Here is a 20,538-nt window from a genome sequence, read left to right as displayed (position 1 = left end):
GGCACGTCCTTCCTCTAAGAGACATTTATTCCTCCCACTAACAAACATCAATGGAACGCCTCACAAGCGCTAGATCCTAGCGACACATACAAGAGCGAGACACACTCCCGATTGCAAACAGGGCGCGCGGCCGCGTGGCGGGTCAAAGCGCACATCGGTAGGAGGTTCCACCAAGCTCTGACTTTTCCAAGTTCTCTTCATACTTTTAGCCAAGCTAAAATGTCGGAAGTCGAGTGTAGCGGGTAAGGAGATTCCTCCAGGACTCTGCCTGCGTGGCTCCACCCTCCCAGGCCGCATTCCCGGGTACAGCAGTGCCCACCTAGGTGGGCATACAAATGTGCGCCCCTGCGGCCGGCAGAGAGGGGCGTCATGGGCGGGGTCAGGCGAGAGGGCGCACCTGACTCCGCCCCTGGGGCTCCCATGGCCCCCCGCGCCCCGCGGCCAGATGCTGACGTGTCCTTTCCTTCCCACTACACCTCCCGACATTACCTACGCCGGCTGCCCCGGAAGTCCCGCCCCATACTTAGCCCATCCTCGCAAATCAACTCTTTCAGCGCTTCCTGGAACTCGCCACCGTTTTGGGGACCAAGGGGCGGGGCTCCTCGAGCAGGGTGCCTATTGGCCTGAGGTCCGGCGGGCTTTGGGCGCTAATTGGCCGGAGGGCGGTGGCGCTCTGGCACGCTTGCGCGGCGAGTAGAACGTGTGGCGGCGGCGGAGATCGCGTCTCTTTCGTTCCGAGTCCCGCTGCTGCTCCTGTGAGCGCCCGGCGAGTCCGTCCCGTCCACCCTCCGCAGCTGGTAGCCAGCCTGCCCCTCGCCTCGACTCCCTTTCACCAACACCGACACCCACATTGACACCTCCAGTCCGGCCAGCCGCTCCACTCGTTGCCTTTGCATCTCCACACATGGCGTCCTCCGCGCAGAGCGGCGGCTCCTCCGGGGGACCCGCGGTCCCCACCGTGCAGCGGGGCATCGTCAAGATGGTGAGAACGGGCCCCGGACACCGACCCCTCTGCCTGCCTTCGGGCGGGAGTCAGGCATTGACTCCACCTCTCGCCAGCCTGCTCCGTGTCCCATATCCCCTTTCTTCTGCCCTCTTCCTCACTTTTCATCGATTCTCCGAATCCTCTCACTAGACGGAAGCAGACAGGGAGTCCCCTTGTTCCTTGCCTCCCGGACACCTTGACATCAGGGGTCACAGTGATTTCCGAGGTTGCCGCATTCGGATCTCCTGGCTGTTTACCAGGACAGATCGATTACTGATTGATTGACAGAGACAATTCGTTGATATCTGTCCTCCCACCCCCCGTCTTTCTGTTCATTTTGACATATGCTGAGTAGTTAGCAGTTTTTCGAGATCCTGACATCCGCTCTTCTCTACGAGTACTTGGCCATCATGAAACTTTTCTGTTCCCACAATCGCTGTTACTTGACTCCCAAGTTTTCTCACTCTGTGGCCGTCTTTTCCTCTTTTTCCCTCCACCTTCTGTGTAGACCTGAAAGCTCATGATCTTTGTGTGCCTTTGACTTTTAAAAGGTTAGGCCGGCAAGAATCTTAGTAATCATTATTGTTCTCCCGTCCCTTAAAGATAAGGAGATAGGCTTGAAGAAGGCAAGTGACTTGCTTAAGGTCACATGGTGGTTTGGGTTGGAGCCAGAACAAGAGCCCAAGTGTTTGGATTCCTAGTCTAGTGCTCATAGCACTGTAGATTCTGCCTGATTTTATATACCCTCAACTTTTTGAAAATTCTTAAATTTTGAATTTGAACCTGCAAAGTTTATTTTTACAATTTACTTCTAGCTCCATGATTTGATAATATCAATTCAGTTTATCACCAGCTCCCAGTTATCCTCCCCAAAACCCTCCCAAATCTTGGAACCTGACATTTCTTGGTTTTACCAAATTTTCTGGTTTATGATGACTGTAAACTTTTAGATGTCGTTTCACACTGCAGTTCTGACATTTCCATCTGCAACAGCAGATATCCTATGTGATGCTTTCTCACAAAGCTCCACAAGTTTAGCTGTTGTAGAAAGTTTTGAAAAATTCTATTTCAGGCCCGGTGCGGTGGCTCATGCTGGTAATCCCAGCACTTAGGAGGCCGAGGTGGGAGGATCGCTTGAGGCCAGAAGTTGGAGACCAGCCTGGGCAACATAGCAAGACCCAGTTTTTAAAAAAATTCATTTAATTATCCCATGATCTTTCACAAGATTAAAATGTTCTGCAGCTTATGTGTATGTAAAGCCGATTTTAAGATCCCCTCTCCCAATTTCCATGTGCTCGTTTTTTAAGGTAATAGTCTGCCACCAGCCACGATTCTTGGGATTTTCAAATGCCTTTTCCTTTTGTTTATGTATAATGGAGGGTCATAACTGATCAGAAACTGAATGAGAAGAGAATTTCCAAGATCCGCATGTATATTTCCTCCGAAATACTGACCTGACTCATGAAAGGATTATCCTAAAGTGGCTCTTCTTTCATTAGCTTTTTCATTTGCACTGATCTTCCCTTCACCATAGGAACAAAAACATCTCTTGGCTGTCCAGTGTTGGGTTTGGCGGTAAGAAAGAGTGGATCTTTCTGAGATTTCTCCTTGCTATTTGTGGAATGGGAATAGAATGAGGCTGAACATACTTTTGTTTCTGCCAGTGCTGGAGGCTTTTAGGGCATCTGGGTTCTGTGCAGTGACTGCCCACAGATTACCCCCATGGATACTGAATATCACCAATTATGTGTTTATTGTCATGTCTTGTGCTGAGTATTCTGCTCATATTGTCTCACTTATAATACCTAACAAGTAAATAACGATTGTCAGGTACATTTTACAGGTGTGTAATTTGAGGTTTAGAAAGAATAGTTTAACCAAGGATAGGTACCTGATATTGGTAATAAGAGGCAGAGCTGAGACTTAAACCTGGGTCCGTCTGCCACGGCACATGCTCTTCAATATCATGCATGATGTCTCTGACTTCACGACTCCAGGGTATTACTTTATAACATGGAGGGTGGGGCCAGTGATGCATAGCCACAAATTGCAGGAAAGTGAAGCTGTCTATAATTGAGAAAAGATGAGATGTTACTCCTTGTTTTGTCCAGGAGCCGCTGTTATGGTAAGTGACTTCATTTGGTGCTTATGGTCTTCGCATAGGAGTATGGTGTGAAAGATGGTTGAGTCTGGGAAGTGGCATATACAATTCAGTGATTTGAGCCATCCATACTGAGTATAGATTGCACTGCCTTCTCTGACCACACTACAGGGGATGGGTGAGTTACAGGCAGGGATTAGGGGAGGGAAGCTGAGTGAACTGCAGAGTGACAGGCAGATTTGTGCCAGGCTTAGAAGCCTTGTCTGGAATGAAAAATTGACCACTGGCAAATTGCTCTGTGTGAAGCTCTTCTGCTAAGCAAAGTTGTATTTTCCTGGAGAGTAATAGTTTCCATTGCTACTAGGAACTGCTTTGCAAGAACTCTACAAAGGAAGATGGAGCTCTGTGACAGATGAAAGTGAAAAAGAAATAGTTTGATGAATAGGAAAACAGGAGACACTACTTTTCTGCCTTTTGGGAGAGAGGTAGAAATTGGAACACTGACCTACGCTTTTCATTGTGAACTCTTTGGATTTATCTGGACTCAGGCTGAGCTGAAGGTCTGAAATTGTCTAGGGTTGAAGTTTGCCGCTGTAAAGAGGAATAGTCCTTCCTCTTTTTTTGGCAGAAGAAAGTGTTGTAGGGCCGTGAGAGGTACAAGTTTCTTCTGGTCTCTGCTTTGCTATCCCATTAAGTCCTACATTATTTTGTTTAAGGTTGAAGAACTTGGGAATCCAGTTGTAAAACACTTTGACTAATTTTTTAAAAACGAGGGTGATGTTAACACCTGTGTCTGCTATTGAGAGTGGGGGTGAAGGAACAGAGTTGGTTCTGGAATATTTAAGGAGGAAGTGGACAGTAAGTTGATACAGACATTTTGGAGTTGTTCTGTTACAGAAAAAATCAGTAAAGATGATGGAAAAACTGAAGATGGATTTGTATTTTCTGAGTTGGGATGAGAGTTGGAAATATGTGGGTGGCCAAAATATAACCTGGATAAATACGTGTCTTCTATCAAATCAGATCTTATTTTCTCGAAACCCTGAAGGATTTAAAATCTGGGTTTCTTTGAATAATTTACTTGATATTCTTTAACTGCAACAGAATATTGTCAGCAGATGTTAAGTAGATGAGGTTGGGAGAAGTGTTGGGGTACTTAGTATAATTGAGTCACCCCCACTTAGCTTAGAGATGGCTATTTTCTCTGGTTTTACTGACCTGGTTTACTCTCTGTTCTTTTCTCTTTGGATATGTTCACATTTCTTGTCAAGCGTTTGCAAAAGCAGAATGAATCTTGAATTCTTGAATCTTATATGCTTATCGGAAGCAGCCATGGAGGCAGCATATCTTATCCTGCTTATGGTGTGGAAGGCTAAAGGGAGGACGGACAGTGCCAAAACCCAGTTCCCATTTCAACTTACCCTCCCCCACCCACTTACTTGCCTCAGAAGGGGAAAGGAATGCCTCTGCCAGTCTTTTGTTTTATACTAAGAACCATGATTCTCACTGGGTGACCAAGGCAAATTGACACAAGGGAGGAAAGGGCCATAATTTTCTCCTTCAGTGGAACTTGTGCTGTCAGGTTGTTGTAAAGCAAGATGTAGACTTCTTGCCGGGTAACTTAGTGGAGATTCCTTCAGTGTACAACCTCTAGGAAATGCTACCTATAATTTAGTTAATTATAGCTAAATGTTTCTTAGGTTTCTTTCTTTTTCTTTTCTTTTTGTCTTTTTCTTAAGACAGAGTCTCGCTCTGTCACCCAGGCTAGATTGCAGTGGCACTATCTTGGCTCACTGCAACCTCCACCTCTTGGGTTCAAGCCATTCTCCTGCCTCAGCCTCCTGAGTAGCTGGGATTACAGGCGCGCGTCAGCATGCCTAGCTAATTTTTGTATTTTTAGTAGAGACATGGTTTTACCATGTTGACTGGTCTTGAACTCCTGGCCTCAAGCTGTCTGCCCGCCTTGGCCTCCCAAAGTACTGGGATTACAGATGTGAGCCACTGTGCTTGGCCCCTTAGGTTTCTGAACTAAGAAGTGTGTGTCTTTGAAAAGTTCAGTGGGGGTAGAGTAGTTTGTTGACCTGCTCTTTCCTACGTGTACTTAGCTCATGCAGGAGTGTTGCGGGAAGTCAGGGACCCCGAACAGAGGGACTGGCTATGTTGAAATATTGGGGGCGGGTTCCCCCAATTCAGGAAAAAACAAACAAAACCCACCTTTCCTAAGCTACTTGAAATATCCTTCTACTATTCCAAAGGATAAGGTAGCTGAATAACAATATTTTAGAAGGGCCATTTATAAAGAAGTACATAAGCCAGTATGGAAGGCTTTTCCCTGTGGTCTTAAAATGCGCATTTCCTGGCAGGTAAGCCTGGTAGCTTTTAATCAAGATTGTAAGTAAAGGAACACTAAATTTTTACTGTATCTTAAAGGTTTTCTGTCATTTTTCTGTCAAAAGGAAGCACCTATCTGGCTCTAGTTATGTTAGCAGTATGGTAACTAATGAAACAGAATCAGAAGCAATTATACTTCCTTTCTTTCCTGAACAAATATTTATTGATCATCTGCTATCTGTCAAGCTGTCTCTGGGCATTGGAGAAACAGAATTTAAAAAGTAGATCAAATTTCTGTCCTTATGGCTTATGGAGGAGTCAGACAATAAAGAAGTTAACAAGAAATAAGCATGATCATACAAGATAGTGAAACCAGGTAGGGAACTGGGACAGAGTGGTTGGTAGTAAGGGAGAGGGTGGGTCCTTTAGATACTGTGTTTAGGAAAGAATTCTCAGAAGATGGCATTTGTGCTGAGATCTGATGGACATCAAATACTAACCATAAAGGAAGTGCATTCCTGGCCAAAGGAACAGCAAGCGCAAAGTCCCTGGGGTTTTCACCATTGATGATTTCTTCTTCTTTTTTTTTTTTTTCTAGTCAGGATTTCACTTAGTTACCAGGCTGGAATGCAGTGGCACAATCATGGCTCATTGCAGCCTTGAACTCCTGAGCTCAAGGGATCCTCCTGCTTCAGCCTCCTGAGTAGCTAGGAGTACAGGTGCGTGCTACCACACCTGGCTAATCAGTGACATGAAGTACACTGAATAAATGTTAAGAATGGGAGGCTGGGCACAGTGGCTCATGCCTGTAATCCCAGCACTTTGGGAGGCCGAAGCAGGCAGACCACCTGAGTTCAGGAGTTTGAGACTAGCCTGACCAACATGATGAGACCCCGTGTCTACTAAAAATACAAAAAAAATTAGCCAGGCATGGTGGCATGTGCCTGTAGTCCCAGGTACTCCAGAGGCTGAGGCAGGAGAATCACTTGTACCTGCGAGGTGGAGGTTGCAGTGAACTGAGATCGGGCCATTGCACTCCAGCCTGGGTGACAGAGTGAGACTCTGTCTCAAAAAAAAAAAAAGAATGGGAGACTGATAAGAAAAAATACTTAGTCATAGACTTGTTTCTAATAGGATTAACACTAAGATCTTCTGACTATCAGCTAGTCCTGTGTATTCCCAAAGTCACTATTTTTCTTCTAATTGAGGGAAAAACATGGATGAAAAAAAAAATGCCAAGAGTAGGCTTAATAAGAGCTAAATAGCATCTAGAACTTGTCGTTGTTTATGTTTCTGTTAGCATTTTGTTACTAGGTGGAATTTACTGCTGCTGTAGCCTCTGGCAGTACTTTTTTGCCTAGTTAGTGAAAAACAAAGTAGCATGCATCAGGGATCAAAACTATCTATCAGGTAAGAACTGGCTCACCCACCCTGTGGCTCATTAACATGGGTGGGAACTTCTGAGGCCAGTGACTAGTTCTGGCAATAGTGGGCAAATGATTTGGTGAAGTCTATGCCCCCAGTTTACTTCAAGGATGAAATCTGGGGAGCAAATGAAAATTGTGGTTTCCGTTTGTAGGTTTAGCAGAGAAAATTGGCCAGGTTATTGAATTGAGGTAACAAGGTTATCTAAGGCTTATTGTCCACTCACTTCTGAGCATAGGCTAGCTACCCATCTGACAGATGTGGTTCTAACAGGGGAGTCTTTGGAGTCTGGTCTTTGGATTTATTTCATTTCTCCAAGAAGAGCATAGGTACTGTAGGAAATTTTGTGCCGTTATGAGGGAAAAGAAATGCAATAAAGGGATTCACCTGTTACTGGGCTTATCTGGCTTTTCCTCTTATTTCTTGCTGGGAGATGGGTACACACTTGGTTTCTATTGCTACTTCCTCTCTTGGGAGACTGACATATGCTTTTTGCTTTTGCAGCGGACATTTATGTGGAATCACAGGTTGTGAACATTTGATATAGATGGAATGTTACGGGATTTCACTTATTTTCATTAGACTCAATATGATAAATTAATAATCTTTTTCTTCACTCTAATGTTTAAGAAAAAATGAATAGTGGTTTCAGTTGGTATTTTTTAAAAGTTAGGAAGTTAAGCAACTTATGGGAAAAATAAAACTAATTAAAATGTTGATGTCATTTTCAGATGCCATTTTTGAAATGTGTAATCTATGATATAAACTGACTTGGCACATTTTCTTCACTTATATGCTTATCATGTGTGATTTAAGGTACCATCTCCTCCCTATTCCTCAACAAATTTTGAGGCTCCTTGAGTTCTCATTTCTGTTTATTTGGCCAGTAGTCTGCTTGGGACGGTCTTGTAGCACCAGCTTCGTGTGTAACAAGAGGAATAAAGGAGATTTAAGGAATCTGTGCTTAAAGTTAGTAATCTAATTTATTAACTTTGTCCCTGGGAAGCAGAGTGGCAGAGAGAAGAGACCATTGGGCCAGAAGTCAGGAGACACAAGTTCTGGCCTGGGTGCTGCCATTTGGGTAATGTTGGGTAAGATATTCCACCTCAAACTGTCTTAACATGAGGTTACTGGATGCATTGTCTCTAAGCATCTTCCAGTCCCATAAGGCTGTGATTTTATAAGAAACCCTGTGTTACATTTCATTTAGGCATGCTGAAACAAAGCTGAGAAATCTCATACCTTAAGGGCTTGACTTTGAATTGCTGCTTATCTTGCATAAAGCAGATTTTCTGTTCCTATTCTTTTTTTAAAAAAATCTTTATTTTGAGAAAGCAGGTTAGTGGAAATATGGTTTTCTGATGTGGAAGACCAGAAAGTTAGAATGAGACTAAATGATTGAATGGTGGAGTGGATAGAAGATAGATAGAAGTAAGGGGAGTTCTTGGTTTCCTTTCAGTAGTGTATGAGGATAAACCAGTGGGAGTGTTGCTTGAGACCCAGAGGAACATGGTTCTGGTGGGTTTTATTCACCTAGTCCTATCTCTGCTTCAGAACACCCTGACATTTTCCTGGTGCAGCAGATCTTGAATTGAGAAAGGAAGGGGAGAGGAGGGAACTTAGGGAGCCCCTGGGTCATAGGGAGAGTCTATCTTTTCCTGCTCTTGATTGGGAGTGTGCAGGCTAATAGGGTCCTGAGCTCTGTTCTTGCTTGGAGCCAGAACATCTGATATTCAAAATGCTCCAATGAGCATTTCCTTTGAATATTATGTTAGTGTTTCAGATTTTGGATTTTTGGATTAGGGATGCTCAACCTGTATAGGAATCATTTTAATCAATTCTTGGCAGTTGCTCACATGGTTTCTTTACTTTATTTTTTATGGTAAACTTTAAATCCTTTCTGGGAGTAGATTCAGAGTGAGAGAAAGGAGCCCAGTGATTTCCTAAACAGGTCATCACATCGGGACAACCTAGAAGACTTTCCCAGGCATTGAATTAGAAGCTCTGGGACTGGCCTGGAAAGGTCATTTTCAAAAAAAGCCACTCCTAGGCTATTCTGAAAGAATCAGTTTGGGATTGATCTGGGGCTGGCTTGTGAGATCCACTGATCTTGTCTTCTGTACTGTTTATAGTTGAAGGGTAGAACATGAATGATAAATGAAATGTATGTATGTGGGGGTGGGTGCACCAGAATTTTATGAGAGGAGGATAGTGGTTTCTCTCTCTCTGCATTTGTCTTGATGGTTCCCAGGACACTTTGTTTTTAATTTGTGGCTCAATATTGGGCTGAGGTCCTCAGGGTCCACTTATAGTGACTCAGATCGTATTCCTAGGTCACAGCTGACAGCTGAGAAGTTGTTTTATATGCCTGATGTAGGCCATATGCTCATTTTAACACTCATCTGCCACTTTTCCTTCTGTTTGCATAGATTCCCAGGATCTTCCTATAATTTGGCACCAATAACTTGGCACATTATTTCAATGGAAGTCTTTAGTGTCATTTACAAAACTAAGATTTTACATTCCTCACTTTCTGTTCTTGCAATCCTGAGGAGCCTCATCCTTAGGCCTTTTGGATCTCTCCTGTTTCTTATTCATAGGCCCATTCTTAACAACACTAAAACCGCAAATGATCTACTCAGTGGTCTTAGTCTTTATATTTCACTAGCTTGTCTAATATGGAAGTAAAAATAATTCTCAGGTCTTATGAAGTCCTTATGATTAGGGGTCACATTTACAGTTCCCTTGATGGCCTTTTTTCATTTTGGTCAACAGTTTTCCAGTTTATCCTGGAATTCCTTCAAAACGTTCAGGTGGGTGTCATCCAGTGTTAGTAATTGAATAATTGGTATTTCTATACTCAACTTGCTGTTAAAATTTCAAGCAGTAGAGAGGTATGAAGTCAAAAACAAAAATCCCTGGCTGGGCGTGGTGGCCCACGCGTGTAATCTCAGCACTTTGGGAAGCCGAGGTGGTTAGATCACTTGAGATTAGGAGTTCGAGACCAACCTGGCCAACATGGCAAGACCCCATCTCTAGTAAAAATACAAAAAGTAGCCGGGCATGGTGGTGTGCGCCTGTAATCCCAGTTACTCGGGAGGCTGAGGGATAAGAATCTCTTGAACTCGGGAGGTGGAGTTTGCAGTGAGCCAAGAACACACCACTGTACTATAGCCTGGGCAGCAGAGGGAGACACAGTCTCAAAAAAAAGAAAACGAAAAAAACAAGTCTCTCTGTCTGCCCTCCTTGCCCCTCAGTTTTCTACCATTCATTCCTATCCTCCCAGCAAATGTCAACGGTATATTTGCTTCCAGAATGTTTCATACAGATACATGCCCTCTCCTCCTTTTTAAAAGAAACTGAAATAGGGTCAATCTCTTGTGTGTTTGGCAATTTTCTTATTTTAGTAAGTTGTCATGACTATCTTTCTGTCATAGATCTACCTCATTCTTTTTTAATGGTTGAGCAGTATTCCACAGTTTGGATGTATATTATCTATTTTTCTGTTGATGTATATTGTTTTTAGCTTTTCATAATTCTAAGCACTATTGCACTGACAGAACTGTATATCTCTGTGCTCTGATGCTAGCATTTGTATAAGATAGATTCTAAAAGTGCAGCCACTAGTACCTTTTTTGTAACCTTTTTTGTTTTTGGTAGTGGTTGGGGTGCTTTACTTGTACCTTACCTGTTTATTTCTTACAGGTGTCATGTTAGATAAAATTTAGGGTAAAATACTGCTTAATAGTTCATTACTCAATAGTTTTTTTACGCTTGGTAGTTTTATTTCCCCGATAAGACTATTCCTGAAAGCCACTTTACCTTTTCTATGGAGCGCAGGGCCCACCCAGCACCTGGGCCTTGGTAAATAATGACAGTTGTCCCTTGATATTTGGTTCCAAGACTTCCCCAACCCCCCAATACCAAAATCTGGAGATGCTCAAGTCCCTTGTATAAAATGGGATAGTATTTGCACATAACCCATGCACAACCTCTTTTATCTTATTTTATTTTATTTTATTTTATTTTTTGAGACAGAATCTCTCTGTCACCCAGGCTAGAGTACAGTGGTACAATCACGGCTTACTGCAGCCTCAACCTCCTGGGCTCAAGTGATCCTCCCACCTCAGCCCCCTCAGTAGCTGGGACTACAGGTACATGCCACCACACCTGGCTAATACATTTTTTGTGGAGACGGGGTCTCCCTATCTTGCCCAGGCTGGTGTTGAACTCCTGGGCTAAAAATGATCCTCCCACCTCAGCCACCAAAAGTGCTAGAATTATAGGGGGGTGAGCCACTGTGCCCAGGCTCCTGTATGCTTTCAATCATGTCTGTGTTACTAATAATACCCAATACAGTGTAAATACTATGTAGATAATTGCTATATTTTATTGGTTTTTAATTTTTTTTATTGTTGCATTGTTACTCTTACTTTTTTTTTCCTGAATATTTTTTACCCATGGTTGGTTGAATCCACGGATGTGAGGGCCTACTGTACTTCTTTTTTTTTCTTTTTCTTTTTTTTTTTTTTTTTTTGGATAAGGAGTCTCTCTCTGTCTCCAGGCTGGAGTGCAGTGGCACAATCTCGGCTCACTGAAACCTCCACCTCTCCGCCTCTCAGGTTCAAGCGATTCCCCTGCCTCAGCCTCCCAAGTAGCTGGGACTACAGGTGCATGCCACCATGCCCAGGTAATTTTTTTTTTTTTTTTTTGTATTTTAGTAGAGATGGGGTTTCACCATGTTGGCCAGGATGGTCTCGATCTCCTTACCTTGTGATCCGCCCACCTCGGCCTCCCAAAATGTTGGAATTACAGGTGTAAGCCACCACACCTGGCCTTACTGTACTTATTAATTGGTTGCTCACCGCCCCCCCCCCCAACCCCAGGTGTCTTAAGGTCTTAGTACTGACAGGTGGAGTAGGTCCCTTTTGGCTTTGTTTTTGTCTGCTTTCTCTGGGTCCTGGAGAGTTCCATGACTAAGGAAATTTTTGACATCCTAAAGTGCAGATGACAGGTGGAGGTGAGAGGCAAAGTCACGTGAGAGAAGTCTGACTTTTTTCCTATTTGCAGGCTCATAGCTTTTCCTCTTTTTCCTTTTTCTTCTTGGATAAGAAGGTGGTATGTGATATTGTGATGTAAAAAGAAATATATATCTGGTTGTGGTCTTCTTGGCACAGAGCTCCTAAAACTCTAGTCATTTCTTTTTTGCTTTTTTGGAGACAAGGTCTCACTCTGTTGCTCAGGCTGGAGTGCAGTGGTGCGATCACAACTCACTGCAGCCTCAGCCTGCCGGGCTTAAGGGATCCTCTGGCTAAGTTTTGTATTTTTTGTAGAGACGGGGGTCTCTCTGTGCTGCCCAGGCTGGTCTTGAACTCATGGGCTCAAGTGATCCTCGTCCCTTCACCTCCCAAAGTGTTGAGATTACAGGCGTGAGCCATTCTGCCCAGCAAACAAGCCCCCTTTGAACCACACTTGAGTTAATGAGTGACTCTGGGGAGCTCCTAAGTGTGAGTGAGGCCTGGTTGCTAGAGATCATGTTCAATCACTGATGGCCAGTGATTTAATAAATCATGCCTGTGTTACCTCCTTAAATGATGGGGTTTGGAGAGCTTTGGGGTTGGGGAAAAGGGGGAGGTGCTGAGAGGGTGGTGTGCCCAGAGAGGGTATGGAGGCTGTGCACTCCGCCCCCCATATATTACCTTAGGTATCTCTTCCATCTGGCTGTTCCTGAGTTGTATACTTTTATAAATCTACTTACTAGTAAGTAAGCTGTTTTCCAGAGTTCTGTGAGCTATTCTAGCAAATTAATGAACTCGAGAAGAGGCTCATGAGAACCCCTGATTTATAGCTGGTCAGTCATTAAGGGTGGCTTGAACTTGGCATCTGCAGTGGGGGGAGTCTTGTGTGATGGCCCCTTTAACTTGTGGGATCTGACACGAATTCCAGGAAGACAGTGTCTGAATTGAATTGAATTGAGTTGTAGAACACCCAGTTGGTGTCTGCAGAGAATTAGAGGATCGCTTGGTGTGGAAAAAAACCCACACACAGTTGGTATCAGAAATGTTTATGTGACTACAGAAGAAAAACAAAACAGTTGTTTGTCCTTTTCAGGGTGGTAGGTTGTAGTAAGAATGACACTATCTGGCATGGAGAACACTCGTTTTTTTAGAGTTGTTTGGGGAGATGTCACTGGACCAGGGGATCTGGTTTGCAGCCTTTCTGGGTATTGGGAAGTGCTCATCCTAATCCTGGTATTGGTTTACCCAAAGTTTCCCAGGCTTCATATGTTTCTGTACTCCTACAATGGCTTTGACATATCACTTCATTGAGTTTTGGAAATCTTTTTGACAGTCAACAATTTTTTTTTTTTTTTTTTTTTGAGATGGAGTCTCTCTCTGTTGCCCAGGCTGGAGTGCAGTGGCGCAATCTTGGCTCACTGCAAGCTCTGTCTCCCGGGTTCACGCCATTCTCCTGCCTCAGCCTCCCGAGTAACTGGGACTACAGGCGCCCGCCACCACACCTGGCTAATTTTTTTGTATTTTTAGTAGAGACAGGGTTTCACCATGTTAGCCAGGATGGTGTCAATCTCTTGACCTCGTGATCCGCCCGCCTCGGCCTCCCGAAGTACTGGGATTATAGGCGTGAATCACCGTGCCCGGCTGACAGTCAACAATTTTTAAGATTTAAGTAATTTTATTTTTAAAGGCAACTTAAATTTCACTATTGAAAATGGAAAGTCACTATTAAAGAAAAAATATTCATGACACTTGTTAAAGATGGTAAGGCAGACTTTATTCAAGGAGGGCCGTGGTGATAGGTATAGGGACCACTGCAGTGGAGTCTTGCGGTGGGAGGGAGCGATATAGAGGTATTTGTTTCCAGTCTCTGAAATAACTAATGTGATGTTATTTTCAGCCTTAGGAATTCTGTTCCAGGAGAGGGGAAATCACTGTTTTATAGCCTTTAATACAAAGACATTAAAAAAATTTTTAGTAATAACCCAAAACAGAATCACTGTGCCAAGTGAAATTTATCTACTTGCCTATGGGGACTTTGTCACAAGTTTTAATGAGAAAAGTGGTACATTCTATTCCTCCCCGTGTGTAAGGTAGAGGGACACTCCCGAGTACTTGGGTCCTGAAATCCCACGGTGACCTATTATTGTGTGTGGTAATTACTTGAATTATTGCTCTTGGCAGATGAGCCCTTTCACAGCCCAGAGGCCAGGAGGCTGCCTCTATCACTTAAAAGCTGAGTTATCTTGTTAAGCTGCTCTCTTGTGAGGGCTTTAGAATCTCCTGAGACCTCCCCACAAGCTCTCAGCGGGACACAGGTCCAGCTCCTGGCTAAGCCCACCCTGCTCTTGTATTCGGCCCCTGAACTGTAGCTCTGGAGAAGTAACTTGCCATTATATTACAAGTAAGGCGGTGTGGGGCTGCTAGCCTGGACTGCTTAGTTTCCATTTAATCCTTAAGAGTTCCCATATTGGTGCTCTTAATGAAAGTTCGTAGGAGAAAATGTGTTTCTTTGATTATCAACAGGAGGAGAGCTGAAAGGCAATGTAGAGAGAATAATCAGCTCAGGACTCTGATTATCTGAGGAAAAGGGCCTCAGAAAATTGATTCTTGGAAGTGGTTGATGGCACACTAAGCATACAGTAAAGGTGGCCCCTGAGTCTGAGCTGTCCATAAACTTTATTTGAAATCTCTGCTTTATATGTTAAAGAATTTAATTATCTGTTATTCATTGGAAAGAGTGACCCCCTCAAAAAAAAAAAAAAAAAAAAAGGCATGGACAGTCACAGAGCTGCACTTTAGTGATAGCATAGGGAAGGTAGAATATTCTGAATGTTTTTAATAAAAATGGATGAGCAGTCTCTTTTATGCAGTGCTGGGATCATAAGCAAATTCCAGATTGTGCTGATATAGCTGCCTGTTTAATATCTTGATGTGTGCAGATCTGTATTTGATGACAGAGGGTGGGAAGGGGCAGGGACACTGGCATCGTAGTGGGGAAGGAATGACCAGTTCTCTTATAATCGCCAGCTGTGTTAGATGACCAGGGTCTTGAGTTTTTATTCCTTTATGATAATCTCCCTAGGATTTTAATAATGAGGCGAATCCTAGGATGGTACCTTAATTCAGCAATAAATGACTTTAAAATGTTTATGGTAGACTTGTGATTTGTACTTTATTTTGACATCTAAAATTGACTATCAATATTTCAAATAGGAAGAATTTCCTATTTGAGTTTGGAAAATAAATGGGGAAAAGTCATGCTTCTCATGAGTATCGTAGACTTATTTCCTCAAGCTCTGTGGTCAGCTCTGTATATAAACCCGAGTATATTAGACATTCTTTAGAGATGATTCACTCTGAGTAATACTGAGTATTATGCTTAATATCACTATTTCTCTAGGTCAAGTTTAGGGAAAAGTGTGCATGACTTTACAGGAACAAACCTGAGGAAGAGTAAATGCAGTCATTTTCATTTCTCTAAGATATTTCAAGATCTCTGGTCGGCTTTCATTTAGTGGTATCTGGTATACAGGTCTCCTACCACGTTTTATCATTTTATTATCATTTGATATTTTGTACAGTATATTTCACTCAGGCACACAGTGATGGCAGTGCTGTGAGGAGGAGAGATGAGATGACAGCAGCCTTGCCACTGTGGCTAGTAACGCAGTAGCTGCTCTCCTCTGTCCCTGGACCAGGAACAGTAGCTGCTGTGCTTCTCTCCTTTCTCTGGGCCTTGGAACTGTGGAGGAGGAAAGGGTCCCAGTTAAAGGAAGGGGTTGCTGGACTTAACGGATTTCTGGTGGTGCCCAAAGTGAATCTTTAGACTAGGGCCGAGTCCATCATTGTTTGGTAAACAATATTACAGATCAGTCGTCAAAAAATATTCAGAAAGCACAGTCCTTGGAATTGTTAATCCTACTTGTGACAGGCACAAGAAGACATCTGTGTTACAGACATAGGCACATACAGTGCTTAGAATAGGTCTTTATGTCAAAATCAGAGAGTGTAGAATTTGGTGTTTTGAGTGACTGCATTGTTTTCCATTATGTAAAATGCTGTTGATCAACTATACTTTGAAAGCACTGAAGAGTTAAGTTATATGACTGCTAGTCAACATGGCTACAGACTCAGGGGAAGAAAAATGATTCAGTTAAATCCCATCATCTTTCAACAGAAACAAAAGAAAAAGGCAGAATTGAAGAGAGGCATGTGCAGAGATCTTCTGAAGGAGACTGTAGAACAGTAATCACCTGAGAACTTGTTAGAAATGCAGACCCTCAGACCCTACCCCAAACCTAATGAATCAGAATCTGCATTTTTACAAGATCTCCGGGTGATTGATGTTTGCAGGGTAAAGTCTGAGAAGTGCTGTCCAGTAATTCCCTGCCTGTATTCCCCACTCTAACTTCCTCATTCAGGAACATATGTTCTCCAGCAAATTCTGCCTTAACTTTGGCCTTCCTCAAAGAGGACTCCCTAAACCCTAGAGTAGATCAGATTGCCATGCTGTACGAATACCGTACTTCTCTCCCATAGAACATGTGACAATATTACATAAGAGAGTAATTGTTTAGTATCAGTCTTCCTCTCTATGCTGGCTGCTCTGTAAGGGCAAAGATCATGTCTGTCTTATTCACCATGGTAAATCCAGAGCCCAGAACAAGACCAGGAACAAATAAGTATTTTTTGAATAAATAAATGGCTCTACTGTATGTCAAGTACAGTGCTAGACTCAGGAGACGACAAAAACAATTCTTGTCCTTACCACAGCTCATAGCTTAGTGGATTTTTGCTCAAATGAATGAAAGCTGAACCACTAAGAGCATGCGCTGCACTCACAGCTGCTTTACCTATTTCTCTGCCAAATGACAAGAGGTGGCCCAAATGTCTCTGGGACCTTCCACTCCCTCGGCATGATCTCTAGACAAGCATGCCCTCACCTCTTTCTCCCCTCATTTGGATTCTCCGTTTTCATAGTGCAGTATCCTGTCCCACCTTCTCCCTCTGCCCTCTTTAATGCAACTCCAACTTGTCTCCGCATCACTGCATTCTCCCCTCAGTAGTTTATGTTATCTTTGACAACATTTGCTCCAGTCTGCTTCCCTCAGCAGTGCCTCCCTCCTCTTTTTTTTTTTTTTTTTTTTTGAGATGGAGTCTCGCTCTGTTGCCCAGGCTGGAGTGCAGTGGCACAGTCCCGGCTCGCTGCAACCTCTGCCTTCCGGGTTCAAGTGATTCTCCTGCCTTAGCCTGCCAAGTAGCTGGGACTACAGGCGCCCACCACCACGACCAGCTCATTTTTGTATTTTTAGTAGAGATGGGGTTTCACCATGTTGGCGAGGCTCGTCTGGAACTCTTGAGCTCAGGTGATCCACCCACCTTGGCCTCCCAAAATGCTGGGATTACAGGTGTGAGCCACCATGCTCGACCAGCGGTTCACTTTTGACAGTATGTCAAATTTCCCTTGTTACCCACTTCAGTAATGTTTTACCTAACTCATTTCTAACCACTCAATTGATTATTTCCTGTGAGCTGTCAAACCTACTCTGTTCTCAACCAAAACCACTCAAATCTATACGATATCCCTGAGCACTTCGGAGAATCTCTTAATTAACTGTTCAATATTCAATTGTCTTCCCACTTTCCTCAGTCACTACCTATATGCTCCAAAGGGATACTTGGTGTCTGAGCAAATGCTATAATCTCTTCTATGATTATATTCTCCACGAGTCTTATATTGTTCTTACTTCTTAGGCAAGATTCTCTCAGTAGATTTACCCCAAAGGATATATCCAATACCATGGTAACAAAAATATATCTAAATGCCTACACTGCTAGCAATGACAGTGTAGTAGTATTTCCTTCCTGTCCCCTCCATGTACTGTGCTGGCAAAAAATATTACTCTGTTACCTTTGTGTTTTGATCCAGACAGCCTGCATTTTAGAGAAGATCAAAGGTATAGGGACAGGAGGAGGAAGTCTTAGGATTTGATAAGGAAAAAGGGAAATAAAATTCAGCATCTTGAAGATTAACATAGAGAATTTCTCTTGGCATTCTCAAAGCATCTTTTCTCTTTGTTTCTAGTTTAGACTGGAGGACTTAGGCATTGTTATTTATTTATTTAACTAATTCTAATTTTTTTTTTTTTTTTTTGAGACAGAGTCTGTTACCCAGGCTGGAGTGCAGTGGCGTGATCTTGGCTCACTGCAACCTCTGTGTCCTGGGTTCAAGTGATTCTTGTGTCTCACCCTTCTGAGTAGCTGGGATCACAGGCATGTGCCACTACATCTGGCAAATTTTTCTATTTGTAGTAGAGACAGTTTCACCATGTTGGCTAGGCTGGCCTTGAACTCCTGATCTCAGATTATCTGCCTGCCTCAGCCTCCCAAAGTGCTAGGATTACAGGCATGAGCTACCATGCCTGGCCTAATTTTAATTTTTTTTTAAAAGATTCCTGTGTTGCCCAGGCTGATCTTGAACTCCTTGGCTGAAGCCACCCTCCCACCTCAGCCTCCAGAGTAGCTGGGATTACAAATGTGAGCCACTGCTCCTGGTTCTCACACATTGTTTTTGATAATATGATTCTTTTTTGAAAATAAAGATAGCCAACTCTCAAGAGTAAAGGGTTTGTAGCCAGATTAGAAAACTTCACTTAAACCAAAAATAGATTTAATGGTCTTGCCTCTTATAGAAAGTTCTCAGTTACTTTAACTCTGAACTTCCATGACTTGTTTCTCAAATCTTTTGAGACACTAAGGGGTTTCTAGCTTTTCTGAATATAACACCTAATTAGATCACATTTATTTATTTATTTTTATTTTTAATTTTTCTGTAGTAATGGGTCTCACTTTGTTGACTTAGCTGGTCTTGAAATCCTGGCTCCAAGAGATCTTCTTGCCTTGACCTCCCAAAGTGCTGGGATTATAGGTGTGAGCCATTGCACTCAACCGTAGATCACGTTTATATGCAATTAAAAGAAAAAAAAAAAACCATGAGATAATTGGCATAGGAAGGAAAAGGGATATCTCTAAAACCCAAGATTTTTTGGGGGCAGTAGTCTTTTTGAACAGCACACTCAGAAAGTTTGAATTCTGTGATTTGAAAGCGTCTATCATTTTATTTCATTTGGAAAAGATAAACACTGCATGGATCACACAGGAAGATGTATGGTCCATGCAACATAATAATAGTTTGATATTGAAATTCTTAGAAGCTGTATGTGCATGGAGAGAGGGAGGACTGGGCTTAAACACCTTTCAAGTATCTTGAAAGGTGTTTAAAAAAACTTCTTATTGTGAAATAATTTCAAACTTTGAGAAAAGTTAGAATAATAGAGATAACTCCTGTATCCCCTTTAGCAAGAGTCCTTAACTGCCTTATCATCCTCTCTATGTTTATTACATCCAATCATTATTCATTCACAGTAGTTATATTCTATAAAGTTGCAAACACTGTGAATCTATGAGTATTGATGGTTAGGTCCCTTCAAGCTTCTGGTCGCATTTTCATCAACTGATCAATACCTGCCCTTGTTCTTTGTGCGCGCTCCTGGTTTGTTTGTTTGTTTGTTTGGAGGTGGGGTCTTTCTATGTTGCCCAGGCTGGAGTGCAGTGGCTCTTCATAGGCTGAATCATCATAGTACACGGTAGCCTTGAACTCCTGGCTTCAAGTAATTCTCCTGCCTCAGCCTCCCAAGTAGCTGAAACTACTTGCAGGTGCCACTGTGCTTGGCTATTTGTGCGCCTCTGTATAAAGACACTTTGTTTAATATTTTTTTTTTTGATACTTTAACTTGGAACTCAAAGCCAGTAGCACTGTAACTCACGACTGAATGTAGTTTATCTGTCACTTATCTATTTTCTCTGTAAGGTATATCACAACAGCTTTCTTGTGCTAGGAATACTAGACAGCAAGTCAGAACTACCCTTCAGGGCTATTTTAAACAGTGAAGTCAACAATAGTACTAAAATGTAAAACATGTGGCACTAAATAGACCACATAAAGAACACTTGTTTACTGTGTGAAAGCTGAAACAAGAAGACAGAGCATTTCCCTGCTGGGAACGAAGACATCAGGCAACTCAAGTTTTTGCCACTTTGTGCATGTACATGCCCGTAAATGACAGTAACAGTACTGAGAGTATTGATTTGGGGGTTACAAATATATTATAGTGAGTAGGCAAATTTGAAAATTCAGAATCTGAACAGTGAAGATCTTCTGTATTATTTTTTTCTGAATTATTTGAAAGTAATCTGCAGATATGGTATCCCATATACCATATCCCTTTAATACTTTAGTACTTCTAAGTATTGTCTTAAAACCGAGGATATTCATCTATATGAACACAATAAAACCATCAAGATCAGATGTTAACATGGTTATGGCAGGGTGCAGTGGCTCATGCCTGTAATCCTAGCACTTTGGGAGGCTGAGGCAGGAGGCAGGCGGATTACTTGAGGTCAGGAGTTCAAGACCAACCTGTTCAACATGATAAAATCCTGTCTCTACTAAAAATACAAAAAAATAGCTGAGCGTGCTGGCATGCATCTGTAGTCCAGCTACTCGGGGGGCTGAGACTGGAGAATCCCTTGAACCCAGGAGGCGGAGGTTGCAGTGAGCCGAGATCGCACCACTGCACTCCAGCCTGGGTGACAGAGCAAGACTCCATCCCAAAAAA

At 42.8% G+C, this 20,538-nt stretch overlaps 1 protein-coding gene across 1 annotated transcript in view; it reads left to right on the top strand.

The window, feature by feature from the left end:
* The first annotated feature begins 449 nt into the window (after positions 1 to 449).
* The window catches only part of SND1 (staphylococcal nuclease and tudor domain containing 1), a 441,984-nt gene continuing 421,895 nt past the window's right edge, over positions 450 to 20,538 (top strand). Inside the window, exon 1 of the mRNA XM_011995923.1 lies at positions 450 to 982. Within this exon, the coding sequence (XP_011851313.1) occupies positions 905 to 982 (78 nt within the window). The 5' untranslated portion in view covers positions 450 to 904. The remainder of the gene's footprint in view (positions 983 to 20,538) is intronic.

This window comes from Mandrillus leucophaeus, unplaced genomic scaffold (genome assembly GCF_000951045.1).
Source record: "Mandrillus leucophaeus isolate KB7577 unplaced genomic scaffold, Mleu.le_1.0 Scaffold5, whole genome shotgun sequence".
NCBI classification, from domain to species: Eukaryota; Metazoa; Chordata; class Mammalia; order Primates; family Cercopithecidae; genus Mandrillus; species Mandrillus leucophaeus.
Note: the sequence above shows the minus strand (reverse complement) of the source record. Positions and strands in the feature narration are given on the sequence as shown.